Genomic DNA, 23,112 nt, shown 5'->3' on the forward strand with positions numbered 1-23,112 from the left:
AGATTGAATGCTGTCTGTATTACATGTGCGTGATTCTGGCCAATATCGCAGATTGAACGCTGTCTGTATTACATGTGCGTGATTCTGGCCAATATCGCAGATTGAACGCTGTCTGTATTACATGTGCGTGATTCTGGCCAATATCGCATATTGAACGCTGTCTGTATTACATGTGCGTGATTCTGGCCAATACCGCAGATTGAATGCCATGTGTAGTACATGTGCGTGATTCAGGCACATACCGCAGATTGAATGCTATCTGTATTACATGTGCGTGATTCTGGCCATTATCGCTGATTGAATGCTATGTGTATTACATGTGCGTGATTCTGGCCAATACCGCAGATTGAATGCTGTCTGTATTACATGTGCGTGATTCTGGCCAATATCGCAGATTGAACGCTGTCTGTATTACATGTGCGTGATTCCGGCCAATATCGCAGATTGAACGCTGTCTGTATTACATGTGCGTGATTCTGGCCAATATCGCAGATTGAACGCTGTCTGTATTACATGTGCGTGATTCTGGCCAATATCGCAGATTGAACGCTGTCTGTATTACATGTGCGTGATTCTGGCCAATATCGCAGATAGAACGCTGTCTGTATTACATGTGCGTGATTCAGGCACATACCTCAGATTGAACGCTATCTGTATTACATGTGCGTGATTCTGGCCATTATCACTGATTGAATGCTATCTGTATTACATGTGCGTGATTCTGGCCAATACCGCAGCTTGAATGCTGTCTGTATTACACGTGCGTGATTCTGGCCGATATCGCATATTGAACGCTGTCTGTATTACATGTGCGTGATTCTGGCCAATACCGCAGATTGAATGCTGTCTGTATTACATGTGTGTGATTCTGGCCAATACCGCAGATTGAATGCTGTCTGTATTACATGTGTGTGATTCTGGCCAATACCGCAGATTGAATGCTGTCTGTATTACATGTGCGTGATTCTGGCCATCATCACTGATACACTGCTGTCTGTATTACATGTGCTGTACATTATGACTTAAGTAGTACCAGATATTGTTGATCATGCTAGAAGTATTTTATGAGTCTCTTATAGATCTAATATTGTTTCAGGTTCCCAACTTTGAGATGGTGGACAGAAGTTATCGCGCCTTCATCCAGACCACGTGTCAAGACTCTTTAGTTCTCTCCATTCTGGCTCATGGACAAAGCAGAAGGGATTGGGCTTTTCGGGGAGAGCCGCTGAAGGCGACGCTCTCCGATGGAATCACGGTCATGGAGGGAATCATCCGGGAGCTGCAGGATCTGTTGGAGGCCACCAGAGCCAGCTGCCCACGCCTTTATTTCCTCAGTGATGATGAAGTCATAGCTTTCCTGACAGCCTCAGTTGAGGCGACTCATAGGGTGACCTGGGCTAAAAGGTGCTTCCGGAATGTGCAGGATGTGGAATTCGAGAGTCGTGAGACCGACAACAGCAGCTCAGCATTTGCACTGTACGCTCCCAGAGCAATAGCCAAAGCCATCATAGGGTACCACGGAGAAAGGGTGTCCCTGTATTCTCCCGTAAAAGGAGACCTAAAAGCCACAGTGTGGCTTTGTCATTTTGAGCATTCCATGAAGGAAAGCTTGTCACTTTTGCTGAGAGGATGCCTCGCTGAAAGGATGTCTATGAAAGAGAAACTAGAAGCTGTGTATGGGAGCAGACCAGGGTCTACCACCAGCAGCGCGAAGGATCCTGAGCTGCACATGGCAGGAGAGCTCTGGCGCAAACTAGCATCCACCTTCCCTTTCCAGTGTATCCTACTAGCCGAAGAGGTGTCCTGGTGGAGTGAGGTAGAAGAAACCCTGTTTACTACACCAGCCAAAATGGCCACCCTGAAGCACAAGCAGAGACTAAAGATTGAAGGTTTGGTGAAATATACACAGAGGTACCGTAGATCCCTTGCCCCACCAGACAGCCTGCTCCTTGCTTTACTCTCTGCTCTCATCTTACACTCCGTGCATCATCGGGACACCATCAGCAGCCTTCTGCAGCATAGGGTGGAAACAAAAGCTTCTTTTGAATGGGCGAAGCTTTTTAAGTACCGTATGAACGTCCATCTTCCAGATGGCACAGGACTAGAACCAAGGTCCTCCGCTTTTGAAGATGAATTGACTCAGAAACAAGAGACAGACTGTTACTTGGAAGTTCTCGATGGAAGACTGCCCTATGACTATGAGTATACAGGTCCTAACAGTATGCACATGGGCTCCACCTCAACAGAGAAGAGTCTGCTGGGTCTAATTCTAGCCATACAAGAGTATTACTGTGCATCTTTAATCAGCCACGAGGGAGTGACAAAAATGGAGACAATCCTTACTTTAGCCAATGCCCTTGGACGCCATATTGTTGTCCTCACCTGCTCAGAACAGACAGGGTTGCAGTGTATCACACAAAATCTCTCTGGAGCAGTGCAGGCTGGAGCATGGCTTCTCCTGGAGACGGCTGACCGACTAAGCCAAGGGATACTTGGAATGATAAGCCAACCTCTGGCAGATTTGCGCAAGGCATGTGTTGCTATGATGCAAGCAAAAGATCCCAGTCATTATTCAAATAAAGAGACTGCAGGTTATGAGTGGCAAGAAGAACAGGAGGCCAATGCTGTTAGGACACAGGATGCACACAAAAAGATCGCTGAGAGGGCCAACGACAACGCCAGCCCCAGGAAACTGTCCGTTATTGGGAGTATTAATTTTAATGGTAATCTAATAAGTGTGCGACAGAGCTATGGGTGCTTCATGACTCTTTCTCAATGCAATCCAGCTAAGAATATCCCTACAGACCTGTCTATGGTAATGAGGCCTGTGTCCGTGGTTTATCCTAACATTAAAAGGATGGCAGAAGGGAGCATGCTTGCTGCTGGTTTTCAAGAAGCGACACACTTGGCTGCAAAAATGAATTCCTTTTTTGAATTGGCGCAAAAATTAGGCTCTGTCCATCATTCCAGCTGTCACCAAATGGTTCGAAGCATCATAATCGCTTCAGTTGCATGCCTAGATAAGCATTCAGCATCTTGTCGTTCAGCCAGCTGTTTGTCACATCAGTCTGGGTCAGTCGCATGGAAGAGTGTTGCCAGTCTCCACGAAGATGTTGAGACCCTGGCAGATGAAGCAGAGGGGGAGCAATTGTGCACACCAAGCACAGAGGTTCATCTTCTAGTCCTAGATCGGAGAAGGTCTAATGCACTTTTCTCGGTGAACCTTGGTCTGGAGGAGGAGCGGGCTTTGATCAGAGCTCTGCTCGCTTCTCCTCTCTTTTCTGCCCCAGCCTCTCCTGAACTAAGCAACCTCAAGGAACTTTTAAGAAATGTTTTCCCAATGTCAGTAAGCCTCCTTTCGGAAGAGGTCTACTTGCCCAGATTAGGTAGTGCTGTGAATTCTGAGCTTCAGGAGTCCAAGCTTCACGCGAATCCAGATCTCACTGGCACAATGCTTCAACTGTATCAGGCTCTTCTTCAGACACGAGGGGTCATCGTTATGGGTTCACCAGGAAGTGGCAAAACCACTTCTTGGAAAATCTTAGCCCGAGCACTTAACAGATTGGCATCCAATGACTGTCAAAGCATCAAATATGTTGAAGAAGAAGAACAAGAGACAGAGTCTGTCATCCCGAGTAGTGAATGCTATGGACCCGTCACCTCGGAATGCTTCTATCCTAGCAGCCTTACAACAGAAGAATTTTTAGGTCGATGGGAAAATGGGAAATGGAATGATGGACTGTTTGCTAAGCTTCTTCGCACATCTGGCACTGTTCCTCTCACTCATCTGGACTCAGCAAGAAAGGCTCACAAAGTGCAAACCTGTCTCAGGAGCAGCATGTATGATCCCCAAAAGTGGGTGGTACTTGATGGTTTGCCAAAATCAGAATTGTTGGATCAGGTTAGCTGCTTGCTTGGTCCTCATCCTTTCTTGAGCCTTCCAAACTCTGAGCAGATAGGAACACCTACATCTATGAAGTTTATCTTTGAGGTTACAGATCTGGCTAATATCTCTCCATCCTTGTCCACCCAGTGCAGCCTTGTGTACTACCGTGGTGATCAGACGTGGCGGGCCGTCCTTGCGGCTTGCTTGTCTTCTCTCTGCATTAGGTACAGTGTCACCCAAAACACGGCTGACATGATCAGAAGCCTCAGTCAGGATCTCTTCCCTGCAACGCTCTCCTTTCTGGGGCAAACATGCAGTCCAGTCCTAGAACCACATGCCCACTTGGCGACCACGGGCTTGGGATCTGTTGCCAACGGGCTTCAGGAAATCACATCATTTCAAAAGATATTCCAAGTGCTCTTGGATCTGCACCTCTGTCGAGACAAGACACAGATCCCTACATGGAAGGATCCCATGGCAGGAGGTAAGGTTCAAACTAAGTAGTGGGATGAGATAGTATTATGTATAAAATACTATATTATTGCTCTGTTAAGTTACAATGTTCTTCTCTTTAGAAAAATGTGACTTTGAATCCACCTCGATATTCATGTCCGCAGTCTCTTCAAGATTTAAATGGGTTATGAATTGTATTTTTTATGTCTTGGCAGAAATATTTTGCTTAACTTTCTCTTGATAGGGCATGCATTAAGATGTCCTGCAGTCACTTGTGACCTATCACTCCAGCAACCGTTCAAAAAATATATTTATATGGTCTTCGATTTCCATTTGCCAAATAGACAGTATCACGAAAAGCATGTAGCAGTCAAGAGAATTATTTCATGCTCCTCCCCCATTCATTCATGGCGACTTTTTAAAATACTGTAGTCTCTGCCCTTTAGGGAACAAGGGTTACAATTTCTAGAGGAAAACCTACCTCATTAATATGCATTCCAAGCTCTCGGTTTTGTGACATAATGTGGTGGTTATATGAGAACAGGGATAGGACGAGGCTCTGGCCAGAAATGCTCACTTCAAAAGTTGTAATTTTACCACTTATTACAATTGGCGCTTAGACTCTTTTCTAGCATCGCTTATTTTCATTTCACTGTTTGGAATTTCTTATCAGCGCAACAAAGTTTTTATACATGTGCATTTCAAATATCAGCTTCTCTACTACAAATTGTAATTTTGAAAAATTCTATACAATACATTACGTGTGACCCACTGAGGATGATTAGGGCTATATATACAAGTCCATAATTCACAATTGCTTTGACTATACGTGGTCATTCATAGCTATAAAAAGTCCTTTATTCTTAGAAATCATGCAGAGATGGCGTGTTTCAACCTCTAGTAGAGGTAGAGAACCAATATTGGAGGTCTTCATCAGGACTACAGTCCTCAGTATATGCCAGCCTAATATGAAAAACTTTAAAAACATTGCACTCATTAGTGGCAGTACACACTAGAAACATTTTACTTTATATTACAGTTGGCCTCTAGAAGCTTGAATTGTATACACTGTATCTTTTCTTTAGTGCCACCTTTTGGTAGGAATTCTGTGGTCCAGAAATTTGAATGAATAGAGTTGCTCCACAACATACATTTTAATCTACATGCTTAGTAGTGAGCACCCATAACAGATAAAAAGCTCTTAGCATATTTTATTTTTGTTTTCACGAGTAATTGATGGAGAGATGTTCTCTCAAAATGCAATACATGTGATTGTGTTAATGTATTCATACTCATGATAACACTCTTTGTAGCACTTAAGCTTCTCTAAATCATATACCTTTGTGTTGTACCTTGAATTCTGCTTTTCTTTCCTTATCTGGAGAAAGTCTCAATGGATTCTCTTATCAGTGTTTTACTCAAGCTATCAACTGGCATCAAACGGGGTATCCAGTTCAATCTGCATCTTTAGATTACAAGGACAATCCTTCAATAACGTTGCTATGGGAACTGTGGTATACTGCTATGCATTCTCGTGCTGCCCCCAGCGCGAGAATGCATTCTTAGTTCTCTGTTCTGTTCTAGTGCTCTGGGCAACGTTTGTCAGTTGCCTGGAGTCCTGGAGCAGAGCAGCTGTGTACCTGTGGGTGTCTCTTATCTTCTACAATAAAGAAGACTTCAAATTCACTTAAAGACTCCTGCCTACTTCTTCATCCCACTTACATCATTTGGCAAAGAGTGGTTGAACCCCTTAAAGACACCCACCAGGAAGATACTCGGCGCATCCTCATAACAGCAGCTCTCGACAACTTCACGATCTAAAATTGGTCCACTTTGTCTTCATTGTAGGAGGTTTAATTGGAAATACCTCGTGGACTTTAACTGATGATTTTCGGCTTTCTACGGATACTTGGTGACGTCATCGACAAACGGTTCAAGGCTTCGTCTGAGTGTTCCAGTATTGAGATGCTACTCGTCATCATCTGTGAGGTTCGAGGATTCTAACGTGAAGCTGACGTGAGACCACTCTGTGAGTACGCAGTTCTCACGCAGACCAGAGCGTGGTGACGTTATCACGCTGACGTTGGCGGCCATTTTGGAGGTCACTTAGCAACACAACACGGAACAGCTGTTTCACGAAGCCGACTCCGTTTTGCTTCGAACTTTGTTCTTTCCTCATATTACTTCGCATTTCGCCCTTCATCGGATGGCTTATATTTAGGGCACTTTGAAAACAAAGGTATGGTTTTCTTTTCTCGGTGACAGGCACACCATTGCCTGTCTCTCAGGATATATTTTCTAGGAAATAAATACAATAATTTTAAATCGAATTAACAATTAATTGAAGCTATTTCTCCTCATACTTTATTTAATATGGCTTCTCCACAGCAATTTGCACAGCCCCCACCCTTTCTTCAACTTCCTGGCAGACCAGCTATTCCATGGCGTCAATGGGTTAGAGCATTTTCTAACCATATTGTTTCAATTGATGCTGTGAAGTTTAGCCCGGAGAGAAAAGTGGCTATTTTATATGGCTGTTAGGGTGTTACTGCACAAAATGTTTTTGAAAATCTTCCCAGGTCCCCTGCCCCTACAGGTGAGGCAGGTGACCACTGGGATGAATATAAGGAAGCTTTATCTCGCCTTGCGAGGCATTATGGTGAGGAACCTAATGAAATGCTGGAAAGACATAATTTCTTTAAAAGGAAACAACGAGAAGACGAAACTGTGGAAGAATATATTGCACAGCTAAGAATTTTGGCGTCAACTTGTGAATTCGAGTCAAACCCTGATATTTACATCCGAGATCAATTTGTTTTTTCTTGCTATTCAAAGAAAATCCAACAACGCTTATTAAGTTGCAAAAAGCCTACACTTCAAGAGACCATTGACATTGCTAAGAGTATTGAGAGATCCATTACAACGTCAAATGCTCTTAACAATGATCAACCTTACAATCCTCTTAAGTCTTTCCCACATGATAACTCAAATGTCAATGTAGTAAATGTTAACAGGCCTTTTAAGCAGTTGCCTAGGAAACCAAATTCAAATTCTTTTTGTTTCAGATGCGGCTCAAAATCTCATCTTGGTCATAGTCCAGCGTGTCCTGCACTGGGCAGAAGATGTGTTTTGTGCAAAAAAATGGGACATTTTCAGAGTTTATGTAGGACTGTTAATACAGTTGAATGTTCAGAATTTGCTGAATGTGTGGATGAGTTTCAGGATTTAGTTGTTTCTATTCAATGCAATTATATTCAAACTCCAAAGTTGGTCAAAGGTCCGGTGGGCACAGCACTTTTTGGGGAAGTTGAAATCTCCATAATGGCAGATTCTGGTTCCCCAATCACAATATTGTCGGACGTTACATTTCATGAAAAATGGCTCAATTCTATTGCCTTATTGGAGTCTGATGTCAGTCCTAAGGCGTTTGGGGAAGCTGACATTATCATGCTTGGCTTTTTCAACTACAGATTAGAGTGTTTGGGAAGGTCCATTATTACAAAAATGTATGTTGCTGTTAAGGGTCGCAACATAATTTGGTGGCAAGATCTTGCGAAAATGGGTCTGTATTTGGTGCCTGGTTCTGATAACCCGTTAAGAATAGGTGAACCACCTGAGGATTATTCTCCTGCTCCACCTTTTGTTTCTGAATGTCAATGACCAAGAGTCTGATATTAAGCAGGTTTTGGATACATTTCCAAAAGTATTTTCAAAAAAACCAGGTACGGTTAAAGGATTCCAACATGAGATTAGGTTGAAAGCCTGTTCTCAACCTGTTGTCCATAAGGTTCGACCAGTTCCTATTAGTGCGAGGGAGGAACTTAAGTCTGGTCTCACTTCACTACAAGATGATGGTATTATTGCTTCCTCAGATTCATCTGAATGGGTTTCGCCCATCGTTATCGTGCGAGAAAAAAAATGGCGAGGTTAGGTTATGTGCCGATTTGCGCACTTCAAACAAAAATATTTTGATTGACTGCCATCCCCTTCCCAAAATTCAAGACCTCCTTGCCAATTTGGGTGGAGCAAAATACTTTTCCATTATTGATTTGCGTTCTGCATACCATCAAGTTCCCCTCACTAAGGCTTCCCAAGAACTAACCACATTTGTAACTCCATTCGGAGTTTTCAAATACTTAAAACTTCCTTTTGGCCTGGCATCTGCCGCCAGCGTGTTCCAAAAGATCATGGACCATCTTTTTCATGACGTATCAGGTGTGCAGGCCTATCAGGATGATATTTTATTTTTTTCGGTTGATTGGGAAACACATTTGTCACATCTTACTTCAGTTTTGAATAAACTTAATGATGCGGGCATGACGGTCAGAGCCGATAAATGTAAATTTGGAACTCAATCTTTAGAGTATTTAGGGCATACCTTGACTTCAGAAGGAATCAAACCTAAGTCTTCTCTCATTGAGGCCATTTCTAACGCCACTCCCCCCAAGGACAAAGATGCTCTTCGTTCTTTCCTCGGATTGGCAGAGTATTATGCTCGTTTTGTAAAAGGTTATGCTCTGATTGTGGAACCTCTTCGTGCTTTGTTACGCAAGGGTTCAAAATTTGAGTGGTCAGAAGATGTTGGTGCATCTTTTACTCAGATTAAAAAACATGATTGTTGGAGCACCTGCTTTGCATCCTTTTCAAGATTCTGCTAGATGCTTTTTAATGGTTGATGCAAGTTTGACTGGTTTGGGTGCTGTTTTGGGGCAGTGGGTTTCAGGAAGAGAGCACACAATTGCTTTTTCTTCAAGAAAACTAAAAGATTCAGAAACGCATTATAGTGCTATAGAGCGTGAATCTTTAGCTTGCGTTTGGGCCATAGAAAAATTTAAAAACTATATCTGGGAACGTGAGTTTGATTTGTTCACGGACCACAAACCTCTCACTCAACTTCTTAATGGAGATGGCCTTGGAAGAGCCTTGTCAAGACTTGTCAGACTCTTATCTAAATTACATGAATTTCATTTTTGTATTAAACACATTTCGGGTGGTAAAAACTTTAGGGCTGACTGTTTGTCACGAATGGCTTTTGATGATTCATCTGATTTGGAAGACTTTGATGATATTGAATGTGTAGTTGCTACTCTTGATGCTGTCAAGTTGTGTCCATGCATTACTGAAGAATCTTGGTCCAAGCCTTATGATAATGATCATAACTTAAAATTAGTAGCACAGTACGTCACCAAAGGATGGCCTGAGACTAGGAAGCTTTCAAATGAATTAAAAGCTTTTGCCATGATTTCCTCTGAATTGTCATTGGTCAACAATTTAGTTATGAGGCATGATGTTTTTGTACCTCCTTCTGGTATTCGGATTCGCACATCAAGGTCATCTTGGTATTACTAAAACGTCTCAACTTATCAAATCCCATTACTGGTGGCCTTCTATCGAGTCACAGGTTAAATTTTTTATAGATTCTTGTAGTGAATGTTTACTTTCAGATAAAAAGTGGAAAGTGATGAACACTCCTCTTCATCCAGTTCCTTTTCCAGTCAAACCTTGGGAAAAAGTTGGGTTGGATTTTTCTGGCCCTTTTGAATTACTACCTCATGATATGAAATATATCATTTTGTTGATTGATTATCACTCAAAATGGGCGTATCACATGTTTTGTGACTCTCCTTCTGCAAACAATGCAGTAAAGTTTTTTAAGAATGTTTTTATGATTGAAGGGTGTCCTTCCATTGTAATTACCGACAATGGGTCTCATTTCACTGCTGAGAAGTTTTCCTCATTTCTGACTGAACATGATGTTGTTCATTATAAAGTAGCTCTATATTCACCTAATTCAAATGGTTTAGTAGAGCGAGCTAATAGATTGTTGAAAGATGCTGTTCAGACTGCAATTTCCTCTCACTGTGATGTAAAAGATTTTCTTGAAAATAAGTTGTGGTCCTATAACATTTCTCCTCATAGTACCACAGGTTTATCTCCATTTTCTTTGTTAAGAAATAGGAATGTTCATACTAAATTGTGTCCCACTTGGTTATGTCAAAAGAGTCTTGAGACCAACCTTAAAAAGGAAACTTCTATTTATCATGATGGTAATGTGTCTAGTAGAGTTTTACAAAAACAGAATGTGATGAAAGAAAAGCATGATGTTGGAAGATGTTTTACATCTGTTGATCTGAAGATTGGTGATTGGGTCCTTATTAGGAATCCAAAGAGAGTTTTGAAAGGTCTCTCCAAATGTTCTACTCCTGTTCAGGTAACCTCTGTTAGTAAAGCCTCTGCTTTGCTTGGTAGTAGAGGATGGTGGAGTAAGAGGGCTTTGGTACATTTAACTAATTCCCAAGCACGTTCGTTGCTCAACTTGACTAAGGAACAATTTGATCAATGTGATTGGTCATTTTGGATAAATGCTCCTGTTTCTCATACCTCCTCTACTTTAGATGGTGCATCCATTCATCCAGATTTAGGTTCTCCTTCAAATCCCACAGTTTCTCCTCTCTTCTCTTCTTCAGAGGGTGTAGAGAGTGAAACTCGTCAATCTTCAGATTAGACTGTTAGGTGTAGGAGGTTACCAGTCAGGTTTAATGATTATATTCTGGATTGAAATTTGTCATTTGGTTTACAGTAACTGATTTTGTTTTATTCATGTATGTTTTATTTTCTTTCATTGTGAAGAGGGAGAAGTTGTGGTATACTGCTATGCATTCTCGTGCTGCCCCCAGCGCGAGAATGCATTCTTAGTTCTCTGTTCTGTTCTAGTGCTCTGGGCAACGTTTGTCAGTTGCCTGGAGTCCTGGAGCAGAGCAGCTGTGTACCTGTGGGTGTCTCTTATCTTCTACAATAAAGAAGACTTCAAATTCACTTAAAGACTCCTGCCTACTTCTTCATCCCACTTACATCAGGAACCCACACCAGGGACCAACTTCTGTGCATCACAATGCAGGCTTTTGCAATTAGTGTTTATTCACAATCTGATCTTCTGGGAATGCCAGGATGTGTTGAAGCTATTTGTTCCTCTCCATTTGATTGTAACCATGTCATACATACCTCTCTACTTGGCATTGCCCCTATCCTTTTTTTGGGTAAGTACGGATCATCTTATAGACTAATTCTTGTTTCATCGTAGACACATGGCATTTTTTCGACTGTTTGATTCACGGATTGTCTTGGTTGGATGCATTCCATTTAACTGGTTATTTCCCACCTCCCTGTCCGCATTTATTCATATTCTTTGTGTTGAGATTTTCATTAACGTCTAAACCTTTCCCCCCATTTTTGTTCTCTAGTGGATTTTCTAATTCTGGTATTCATTCATTGACTGCAGATAATGTCTTGCTCTTCCTGAGGGTGTAAGAGATCTATGTGTTGCAACAATTTATTATAATATATATTACGCCATGAACCCATGTTTTTTTTCATGTGTCCTAGGGGTGACAAATATATCAAGTAGACCTAGTAGACATCACCGTGCTAATGTCTTTCCTACCCCACTTTATGTAGTTCATCTTATTTAATCCGTTGGCCATTGTATGTAACCAAAGAAAAATTCTTGCTTTCCTTTTTTTTATGACTTTATTTTTTAAATTATTTTATTTATACTTTTGACATAGAACAGAAGCATGATCATATTGCGACATACATCATGACATATTATATCGCATGGAACTTCATGACACATATACACCGCTCGATTGCTACTAGTGTGTCCTCAAATGCCTCCTCATTCCCCCCTCCACTCTCGCCATTAAATCTCTGGTCATTAATGACCAGTCCTCCAGGATATCTGCCAAAGACTCGTCCGTGCAGACCATCTGCATCTGTTTTTCCTCTACAATGGGCCATTCCATCATGTCTCTCTCCCAGGATTTGATATGTGGTCCCATTGCCCTTAAGCCCTCTGATTGCTATTCGCCTCTTTGCCAGCACCATCCCCACTAATTCAAACCTGTACTGAATTCTCTTCCCCTTGGGCAGTGGTATAGTGCCCAGCAAACAGTGGTGGGGCATCTTATCAATAAGCAGTTCAGTGGTCCTATGTAAGTTTGCAACCTCAGATGCCCATTAGCCCTGTAACTGTCTACAGTCCACGTTATCTGTAAGAAATGAGCATGTTCTTGTCCGCTTCTGGAGCAGTCCAAGTATCTGGTTGGGTAGATTCCGAAATATTTTAATGGGGTATAATACGTTTGGTGCAGAAAGTTAAACTGTGTTAGTTGGAATCTGGCATTACTAGAGATTGTTTTGACAAGCGCACAAGCCCCCCTAGCTCTCTGTCTGTTAGTATGTTTGTGGATTGGCAGTTCCAGCTTCCGCCTCTCAGCCTTTAGTACCTGTATGGTCTATTCACAGCCTGGACGGCCATACCCAACTCCAGGAGTATTGATAAGGTCCCAGAAGTTGGGAGGATGAAGGAAATCCCGGCCAGATCTCGCTCATCCCCTTGGTTAGCCTTACGTACTGTAAGAATAGCCCCATTTCCACCCTAAACTGGTCTTGCGACTCTACAAATGTCAGAAGCTGTTCTCCCGGAAACAAGTCCCCCAATGTTGTGCACCCCCTGCATGCCAATGTACCATGGTCTTATCCCTGGCTTTCTTCTGGGAGGGCTGTAGCCAATTTAGCTCCTGCCCCCTGAGCCCTCAACATCTTCCCATATCTTCACTGTATTCCGTATCACTTCTGGGAGTTCTGGGGGTGCTTCTTTCCTCATCATCAGTACAGCTTGTAGTGCATGGTTGCCATAGCATACATCAAATAGCCGTTCTCCCAATCAGCTATCTGGGTGCACCAACTAAAGGCATGCTGTAGATGTGCCGCATAGTAATATCATTCTAACTAAGGAAGGGCAAGGCCCCCCCTCCTCCCTGTCCAGCTTTTAAGTGCTTTGGTGCTACTCTACTATGTCTACCGGACCAGACCAATACCAACATAGTCCAGTTCTCTGAAAGTGGTTCTAGGGATCTCACAGAGTGTTTTCTGAAGATGGCAGAGGGACAGCAGCAGCAAAACCCTCTTTGCCATATCCTCTTATACGATCAGCAACAGTGGTAAGGTATTCCAGGCTACTGATTTTTATAGTTCCTTGACTGTCCTACCTATGTTAAGCACATATTCCTTCTCACACTGATGCAACACTATTACACTCAGGTATCTTAATTGCTGCTTTTCCTAGTGTAGTCCTACGCTGGGTATTCCTGCCATGCCAGGGTTCGCCAGTTACTGCTAGGTCCCCTTTTCCACTTTCCAAGCCTCCGACACATTGCCCCCCTCCCGCACCCTTGCTGGGGGCAGTCTGTGTAACAGTTACAACCACTTTCTAAAGCATGTGCCAAGACCGCTGCTCCGCAGCATTTCAATCATATAGCCCCATCTCACCATGTCAAAGGCTTTTTCTATTTCTAGGGCCACCAGGGCCCCATTTATATCCATACCTGCCGTGAAGTGAAGTACATGTGTAAGTCTGCGAATATTATATGTGGTGCTCTTTTTGACCTGGGACGGCCCGTGACGGTACAAGAAATTCTCCTAGCCATCAAAGAGATGGCCCAGATGGCTTGCCGGGAGAGTTCTACTCTACATTTGCATCCATCCTTTCCCCCAAACTAGAAACCATAAATGTGGAATCGTTGCGATTGGGATTGTTACCGGCGTCACCTAGAGAGGAACTGGTGGTCCCCCTCCCTAGATCTAAATCATCTATTGCATACCCGTCAGGATGCCTCTCTCTTTCTATGTTAAATGTAGATTTTAAGATTCTTAGTAAAATACTAGAATATGATATTACTTCCCCATATGATAGATCTTGTACACAAAGACCAGAAGGGATTCATTCCAGCCAGGTCCACCTCGAGGCATCTTTGCAGATTATATCATATCCTATATCATCTGGATAGCTCTCATTGCTCAGATGCCTTGATCATGTCAGTTGATTTGGAGAAGGCCTTCGTTTTGCTGAGATGGGATTTCCTGCATGTAGCCACCATGAGGTGGATGGGACTGGGTGAGGGCTGGGCTCTCTGGGTGCACTTATTATACACCAACCCTAAGGCAAAGGTTAAGACGGGTGGGGTGGTCTCGGCCTCATATACTGTCTGCCGAGGCACCGGACAAGGATACCCATTATCTCCCATTCCATTTGCTCTGGCTATTGAGCCCTTGGCAGTGCTCTTCCGACAATGGGCGAATCATAGAGTGGTCTTAGAGGGCAGGGAACATATTATATCTTTATACGCAGCTGACCTGCTGCTGTACCTGGGAAACCGCAGCGTGAGCCTTGCCAATGCTATTATGCTACTGGATGAGTTTTCAGTGTTCTCTGGCCTTCGGGTTAAAAGGCCAAAGATCCTCTTTTTCCCCATGATGGCCGGCATGGCAGGACCACCCGATGTGCCGTTTGGACTGGCATTGCCACCTCGATCCTTTTGCTACCTGGGTATCCAGGTGTTCCATACCTTGGATGATCTGAAAGATGGTACGTGGGACTGGTGATGGATCACTTAAGACCTGCACACAATTGTGGTGCTCCTTGAAGCTACTGGTGATGACCTGTAATTCCTTATCCAAAATGATTATGCTTCCCAGACTTTTATATCACTTTGTAAATCTCCCTCTAATGCTGACACGCTCTTGGTTTAATGGCCTGGATTCCTTACTTTGAGAATCAATATGGGATGGAGGGAGCAACAGGGTTTCCGTGTGGGTCTTGCAGTCAGCCCCGGGGGCAGGTGGGTTGGGCGCTCTGGACTTTTAATTGTACTATTCGGTCGCTCATCTTCAGCTGTTGTCCCACTGGCTAGATGGTAGAGACCTTGAGCTGTTGGGCCCTATTGGACAGGCTAATAGCCAGGGACTCCTACTGAGAATCTCCTTAATTCCCAGATAGTCACGCCCAACCCGGAGATTTTACTGAAAGTCTCACACCAATACTGGAAGAGATGTGTATGGGGCATGTTTAGAGCAACTCTTTATGCTCCGGACTTGCCACTGGTGGGACTGCCGCATGGGGATCCTCCTTCTCCATTTACGAGCCAACAATTCATTGATTGGACAACGGCCGGTCTCTTTACGGTGAGTGACTGCTTCAAACTGGGGGAACTTCTCCCACTGAACTATCACATAGATCAATGGGGCCTGCCCCCGGCCAATTTCTAAATTATCATGCCATGGTAAGGGAGTATAAGGATCTCTGGCCTAGGAGTAGACGGAAACCGGATACCCATAATGTCCTACAGGCGCTGTTAACTCTGGGCTCTGCGCGGCATCTTGTGAAGTGGCTCTAAAGAGCACAACTTGAAATGATCACAAAACCACTGACCAGGGTCCAGGAAAGGTGGGAACTGATACTGGGCAGAGACCTAACAGACGTCGAATGGAATAAGACTATGGAGAGCCCTAAACACATTTCTAGAAACGCTAACTTCAAATATGTCCACTTTAACTACTTACATATCACATACCAAACTCCCCCATAGATTGCAGGTTATGTATGGAGGTGAACCACGGGCAGGTCCCAGATGCGAGGAACCGGACCCTGGGTTTGCAGATGTAACATGGGACTGCCTGAGGTTGCAGGATTTTTGGGTGGCTGTAATTGCCATGCTCAAAGGTGTACCAACACTCTCGCTCCCTTGCACGGCAGAAGTTTGTCTACTGGGATTATTGCCCAGAACCAAAGCCCGTAAGGTAGACACTAGATTTGTGGATCTTGCATTGATTCTAGCAAAAAGCACATAGCTCCCTCTGAAATGGAGGACTGGGGTGGGCCCCACAGTCGAGGTCTGGGAAATCCACGTTGATACATGGGCCAGAGCAGAGGAGCAGGCTTTACTTAGGGAGGATGCCCAGGGAATTAGGCGCCGCCTATTGCCGGCGCTTTGGACGGAGGTGGTTAGAGCCTGGGACAATCGACACAATGCAGCACCAGAAGGCATGATACATGGCACACACTTGGATGAGGGTACTGTAGAACCCCCTAGATGAGGAGTCTCTGTTGGACAGAAGGCAGCTAATTTAGAGTGAAAGGATGTAGTAGCGCCTTCTCCCAAGCCCCTACCTCAGCATGTCAAGACGTACATTTTTATTTTTAGACCTTGTGACACAACTTTCTCTACAGCTAGACCTACTAGGCCCCCAGGAGACCTTATGATTTCTGTTTGATTTTCATTTTGTTGTATCAGTTTGCATGTTTAAATGACATGATTGCTATCTAAGGCATGTGTGTGCTTACTATCACGACTCCCGGTTATCAATGATTACATGGAGCATTACAGAATACTGATGTATATATTTGTTCCATCCTCGACTGAAAATTACAGGGTATATTAACTCATGTAATCTGAAGCTCACCATAACTGAAACTATTATAAGTGCTCCTTGTTAATATATAATGATCCTGGAGTTCTCAGAAGCTTCCATTGGTGATTACCTGGTCGGGTACCAGTAGTACGTTTCGGGCTGAAAGGCGAACCTACTAGGATGTGAACCATTATGGGCCATATGTAGGTGGCCAAATACCGGTCGGTAACACCGAAAAAGGCCCGTTTTCGGCGTTACCGATCGGTATTTAGCCATGTGAGATGTACGTAATACCGAATTGAATCGATAACGAATCGGTAAAAAATTACCGATTCCTTATTTACCGAATCAAAAATACCGAAACAAAGAATACCGAATCGGAAATAACGAATCGGTAAAATCCCCAAAAATGCGATGTAGCAAACCTCGTTAATACCGAATATGACCAGATTCGGTAATAACGATTCGGTATTTACCACGTTTCAAGAGCATGTGGTAATCAGGTGCAGTGCATAAAAACAGGCCCAAAATGCAACTGTGTGAACACAATGGCGGCCCTGTACCTCATTGCAAGGAGGCTACGCTTGAGAGCAGCAGGAGTGAGGATCTGGAGACGTGAAGAGCGGGTGTACCGACTACGCATCACATTGTTCCAATTGACAGAACCTGAAATCCATGAAAGATACAGACTGCACCCAGATACCATCCTGGAGCTAATACGGGACCTAAAACCCTATCTGGAGCATCAGACACCAAGGGCCCACGCTATCCCCACCCATGTCCAGGTACTCTGCTGCCTGCACCTCCTTGCATCAGGAAGTTTCCAGGGTGTGATAGCTGCAGTGGGTGGAGTGTCACAGAGCTGTCTATCCCGTTTCTTCAACACCTTCCTAGATGCCATGATGGACAGAATGGAACATTACATTTCCTTCCCCAGTACACAGGCGGAGCTGCAGAGGACCAAGCTGGAGTTTTACCAACTTGCACAGTTCCCACACGTAATTGGCTGCATCGATGGGACCCATATACCCATCTGCCCACCTGCAGCAAGTTAATACATATACAGAAACCGCAAATCCACCCACTCCATCAATGTACAGGTGATATGTAATACCAAGTACATTATAACTGACATCGTGGCCAAATTCCCCGGGAGTAGCCACGACGCGTACATCTTCCGGAACAGTGGCATCCATACACGTCTGCTTGCTGGTGAATTTGGAGACAGATACATACTAGGTAAGTCAATGTGACACACCCTGATGTACACCCTGGCTCAAGCTGTTGGTCACACAAATTAATGCCACTTACATCTGTACATAGGTGACAGCGCATATGCCCTCCGGCCTTATCTACTCACACCATATCTCAACCCAGCCACCCCAAGGGAGAGGAGATACAATGTGGCACATAGGAGCACACGCAACGTGGTGGAGCGCACATTTGGATTGCTCAAAAGCAGATTCCGTTGCCTCCACAAAACTGGAGGTGCACGTCTGTACAGCCCCATCAAATGTTGCAAGATAATTGCTACATGTGCAATGCTACACAATCTGGCCACAAAAAAAGGAACTGCAGTGGAACTAACTGACTCAGAGGACGAGGACAACCCTCAGCCAGAGCCCTGCGCAGCAGGTGTTGCTATTGAACATGATGGGAGACAGAGACGGTCAGAGATTACGTCAAACTATTTCTGAGTGAGTAACGGCACAGAGCCAGTTACAGTTACATGTTAAGGTGTTTATTAGGCACACCTCCAGTATTGTGAGCAATGTCCAATTGGACATGGGTTACATCACCCAACTCATGCATGGAAACAGCCATAGGTCTTTACTTCCTGCGTCCACGTGCTGCACGTGCACGTTCCCTATCGACACTGTCTGGTGTGTTGGACTGTTCCTGTGCAGGCACGTTGCGTTCACTACGCCTTCTGCACTCGGTGGGTGAGGGCGTAATGCTACCATGGCTGGTGGCCTCCTCACTGCCCCCCCCTTCCATTGTGGCCGCCTTAGCATTCTGCATGAGCTCTAGCACTGAGGTCATGGACACCATCCCCCTGGCCACATCCCTGCTGCAATGCGCCATCTCCTCCTGCATGGCGATGGACCTGCGACACATCAGTGATGTTGCAGTGGCCAGCCGGTTCACCGACTTGGTATAGGCCTAGAGCCTCTGTCTCTCCCTGCGCCTGCCAAGACGGTCCTGCTTAAGCTGGCTGCAGAGGTTGTCCACCGAGGTAGCTACTCTCTCCATTCCTGCACACAAGTTCTCCCCCATAGCACTGATGCCCTTCTCCATCCTGTGCATGTGCTTGTTTATGTGTGCCACCTCCCTGTGCATTGACTTCATCTCTCTCCATTGCAGGCGCTGGACCTTCAGCATGTTGCCTTCCAGTCCAGCAAACACACTGTCACCCTGCTCGGCTGCTTCAGGACTGTCCGGCCTTGCCCTGCGGCGTCTTGATGAGATGCGGGCGCCCTCGGATGCAGAACCAGCCCTCTCCCTGTTGAATCTATCTCCTATGGGACTTTGTTCGCCCCCTCTGCCCTCCTCCTCCGACTCCTCCATCTGCTGGTGCGTGGCCACGGCATGCCTCCTGCCTGACTGTGGTGGTGGGGGTGTTGGTGATCTTTGCAGTGGGGACTGTGTGAGAGGGTATTGCGGACTTCCATGGCGCTGTGGTGATGGCTGTGGTGGAGGAATAGATGGTTGTGATGTCGCAGAGCTTGTGGTCCCTGCAGGCATGCTGACATCTTCATTTTGCTTCCCCTCTGGCCTGGCTGACTTAGCTCGGCTGCACTCTGCTGCACTGCGAGATGACTCGCCTGTAATGACACAAATGTAGATATACTCAATGCTCTGTCTGCAATGGAATTACATTAAACAACATGCCTACAGAGCACAGTGGTTGTCCTGACGTTGCCAATCACTTTACCGTGCTATTGTGTTTGCTAGCCTGACTGTCCTACTCATGAGTTCCCTCTGACTACATCACCCATAATGCATTGCAGGTAACCAGTAAGACATGGGGTGGAGTGGGAGCCCCTTTGCAACTATGGGGATTGGGGTTGGGTAGGGGGTAGCACAGCATGCTGGGCATGCTTCTTACCTTGTTTTCTTGCTGCTCTGGCGGAGCTGTCTGCGTCTCCCACGCCACTCACACTCTCCGGCTGGATGGTGGACTCCACCATCAGTTCCAGTGGTGTTGGTGCTGGGGCTCGGTTTTTCCCTCCACCAGTTTTGCCAGCCTGCCTCTGTCTCTTTGCCATTCTCAGTTTTGCAGTCTTCCTGAGGTCGTACCACCTCTTCCTGATGTCCTCTATGGTGCGCTTGGTCACACCTATGGCATTGATTTTGTCCCGAATGCCACTCCAGATTTGCCTCTTCTGTGACTCTGGCACTTGTTGGGACTGGGCTCCAAATAGCTTGTGGTGCTCTTGGCTGACATCCTGGATCAGGACCTCCAGCTCCTTGTCACTGAACTTCAGTTTTCTTTTTCTGTCGCCTCCCTCCTTCTCCCTGTCCTGGCTTGCCATTTCAATGCTTGTTATGGTTTTTCAGTCTTGCTTGTGGCTGTGTGGCTGTGTTGCTGCTGGCTCCTCAGCTCACCTGCCTGCCTGCCTGCCTCACAGTGAGCTCCAGGTCCTGTGCACCTGGCTGGGTGTGGCTACTTCCTGTTTGGGAGGTAATTGGGTGAATCAGGATTGGCTGATTCAACAAATTACGAATTTTTGAATTACCGATTCGGTATTTACCGATTCGGTAATGGATTCTGTAACACCGATATTTGCCTTTATTTTTTTTTTTTTACCGATTCGTTCAGATTCGGTATTTAATACCGAATTTTAACGAATCGGTAAACTTTAAAGAATTTTTATGTACATCACATTTACCGATTCCTTAATACCAATTCGGTAAAATTCGGTATTAAGGATTCGGTATTCTCAATTTACCTACATATGCCCTTATGTATTTTATGCGGAAGGTTTTGCTCTTTCATGTGTGATTGCAATACAATAACTAAATGCCAATAAAAATATGTTTTAAAAAATGTGGTGCTCCTCTTGGGATGAAACCGCACTGATCCTCATGCACCAATGTATTAACCATTGGTCATAGCCTGTTGGTTAAAATCTTGGCCAATATTTTAGCATCTGCGTTTATCATGGAGAGGGGTCTATAGAATCCCATTTGTGTTGGCTTCTTCTCAGGTTTAGGGACCATCACTGCCTCCCTTATCGAAGGTGGGAGTTAAAATGCAGTGTCACCCTTGCAATACACTGCCTGTAGTTTATCAGTGACCGGGGGCGCAAAGCTTTTATAAAATTTCGGTGGGAGGCCATCAAGCCCTGCGTCTTGTTGTGCGGTATCTCCTTGAGTGCTGGTGCCAGCTCTTCATGTGTAAGCTCTCCGCAGGATCATACTCGTTGCTCCTCAGAGATCCGAGTTAGTGGGCATCCATGCAGGTATTCCTCTATGCTACTTGTCCAGCCCCTTGGGCTCTTATATGTATTGGCAAGATTGTGAATCAATGTTTCCTTAATGTCCGCCTGTGTGTTAACCACCATACCTTCCGGATTCGTGGGGGAGAGGATCTGTGAGTGTGGCATCTCACGGCGCAGGAGCCACACAAGTAGTCTACCAGATTTATCCCCCTCTTTGTGCATCCATTGCCTATACTCTTGCAGAGTAAATCTGTCCAATTCCTCCCATGTGACATGGAGTGCCATGCATGCTGCGAGCAAGTCTAGGCTATCTTTGGGGGCCAGTGGTTCCCCTCTTTGCAGAGCCATCACTGTTTCCTCGTGTCGCAGTAGGTCTTTTTGCAGCTCCCACTGAATTCCCACTATTTTTTCCATGTACTCCCCCCTGACCACACACTGAAATGTTTCCCTCTCCACAGCACTAGAGTCTGTCTTGCCCCAGTTGTGCTCAAAATATACTGTCAGAGCCTCCTAAATTTCTGCTCAAAACTCAGCATTCTGTAGTATCTCCAGCCTCAACCTCCCTGTGGGCTCAAAGGACCTACTCCTCGTTTCTGTGTAGTCAATTATCAGTGCTGAATGATTAGACAGATGTTTGTAGTGGTACCGCCCCTTCTCTACTCTGTGTCCCACACTATCTGTGATCAATATGCACTCCAGTCTTCTGTCTGTGTTGTGAGTTGTTGAGTGGCACTAGTACTCCCTCTCATCAGGATGTAGCACCCTCCAGATATCAACACAGGCCATGCTGTCCATCACCTTTCTAATGTTACCTTTCGTGCTGGGTTTTGCGTGAAGGCGGGGAGGGTGCCGGACCTGCTCATCATCCAGCACGCAAATAAAATACGCAGCCCATCTTGTTAGTATAGTTACATAATGAGCAAACAGCTCCAGTAGTCCCCAGAGAAACTGACCATCATATAGATTTGCTGCGTAAACATTAACAAAACAGATCTCCTTCCTATCCAACAGTCCATACACCATTATCTACCTCCCCATTGTATCTGCCTCTGAACCTTGGTGTTGAAAGGGGACTCCAAGACCTATCCACAGAGACACTCCGGGGCCAATTCACAGAACTAACTTAAGACAAAAACATAAACTTACTACTTTTGGTATTCACATAAGGCATTTAGTAGTCTTAAATTAGGATTTTGTTTTAAGTTTAGATTTTGTCTTAAATTAGGATTTTGTCTTAAATTAGGATTTTGTCTTAAATTAGGATTTTGTCTTAAGACAAACTTAAGTTAAACTTAAGTTTAATTTAAGACAAAATCGTAATTTAAGACAAAATCCTAAATTAAGACTACTAAATGCCTTATGTTCCTGTGCATAGGATGAATTTGTGTCAGACCGCTTCTGGCCTCCCATTTCCGGCACAGCTTGTCAGCATCCGTGTTTGTTAAATGGCTTCTCAAATCTGTTAAAATCGTATTGCCTGCACTTTTAAGGTATGTGAGCATATTGTATCACTACACATGCTCATTTAGGCCCCACAAATTCCAAGTTGCCATTCAAAAGTGCTTCTACTAGTGTGTGCCATTCAACCATTAATACTATGGGGTGTCAGGCCTCTGACTTTGTCAGAGGCCTGCTCAATGATATAGTCATGATCATCACCCCGTGCAGTGTTTGTGTGCTATGCTCACAGATAGTTACAATAGTCATGTTTGGCATAAACCATTCCCAACCCTGCCCCAGAGTGAGCACCTGTAAACCTGTAAGAGCATCTACCCACTTTGCCCAACCCTGAACATCGTTACTTCACATATGTAATACGCAATAACAAAATGTAAACAAATCCCCCACCCCATCTTTTATACAAAATCTCCTACTATATGTACATGTCTGAAGGGCTCCAATCCCCTGCAGGCCAGGGACCCACCTCGCAAGAGGAGATGCGCTCTCGCCCAGGACCAGACCCCCCTAGGGCCCCTAATCTATCTAGAGAATGGTAGTGCAGTGTTCCGCCACAGGTCCACAGGCAACTGCACAATCAATCACAAATGGAAAGCTTTGTTCATTGGCAACTGCAGAATC

The 23,112-nt window shown here is 44.7% G+C and overlaps 1 protein-coding gene across 2 annotated transcripts in view; it reads left to right on the forward strand.

The window, feature by feature from the left end:
• DNHD1 (dynein heavy chain domain 1) overlaps nt 1–23,112 on the forward strand; it is a 659,975-nt gene that overhangs the window by 339,135 nt on the left and 297,728 nt on the right. For both annotated transcript variants that reach the window (XM_078658741.1, XM_078658742.1), the window contains exon 21: nt 1,097–4,370. In XM_078658741.1, coding sequence (XP_078514867.1) covers nt 1,097–4,370 — 3,274 coding nt within the window. The remainder of the gene's footprint in view (nt 1–1,096; nt 4,371–23,112) is intronic.

This window comes from Lissotriton helveticus, chromosome 8, assembly GCF_964261635.1.
Source record: "Lissotriton helveticus chromosome 8, aLisHel1.1, whole genome shotgun sequence".
In the NCBI taxonomy this organism is placed as follows: domain Eukaryota; kingdom Metazoa; phylum Chordata; class Amphibia; order Caudata; family Salamandridae; genus Lissotriton; species Lissotriton helveticus.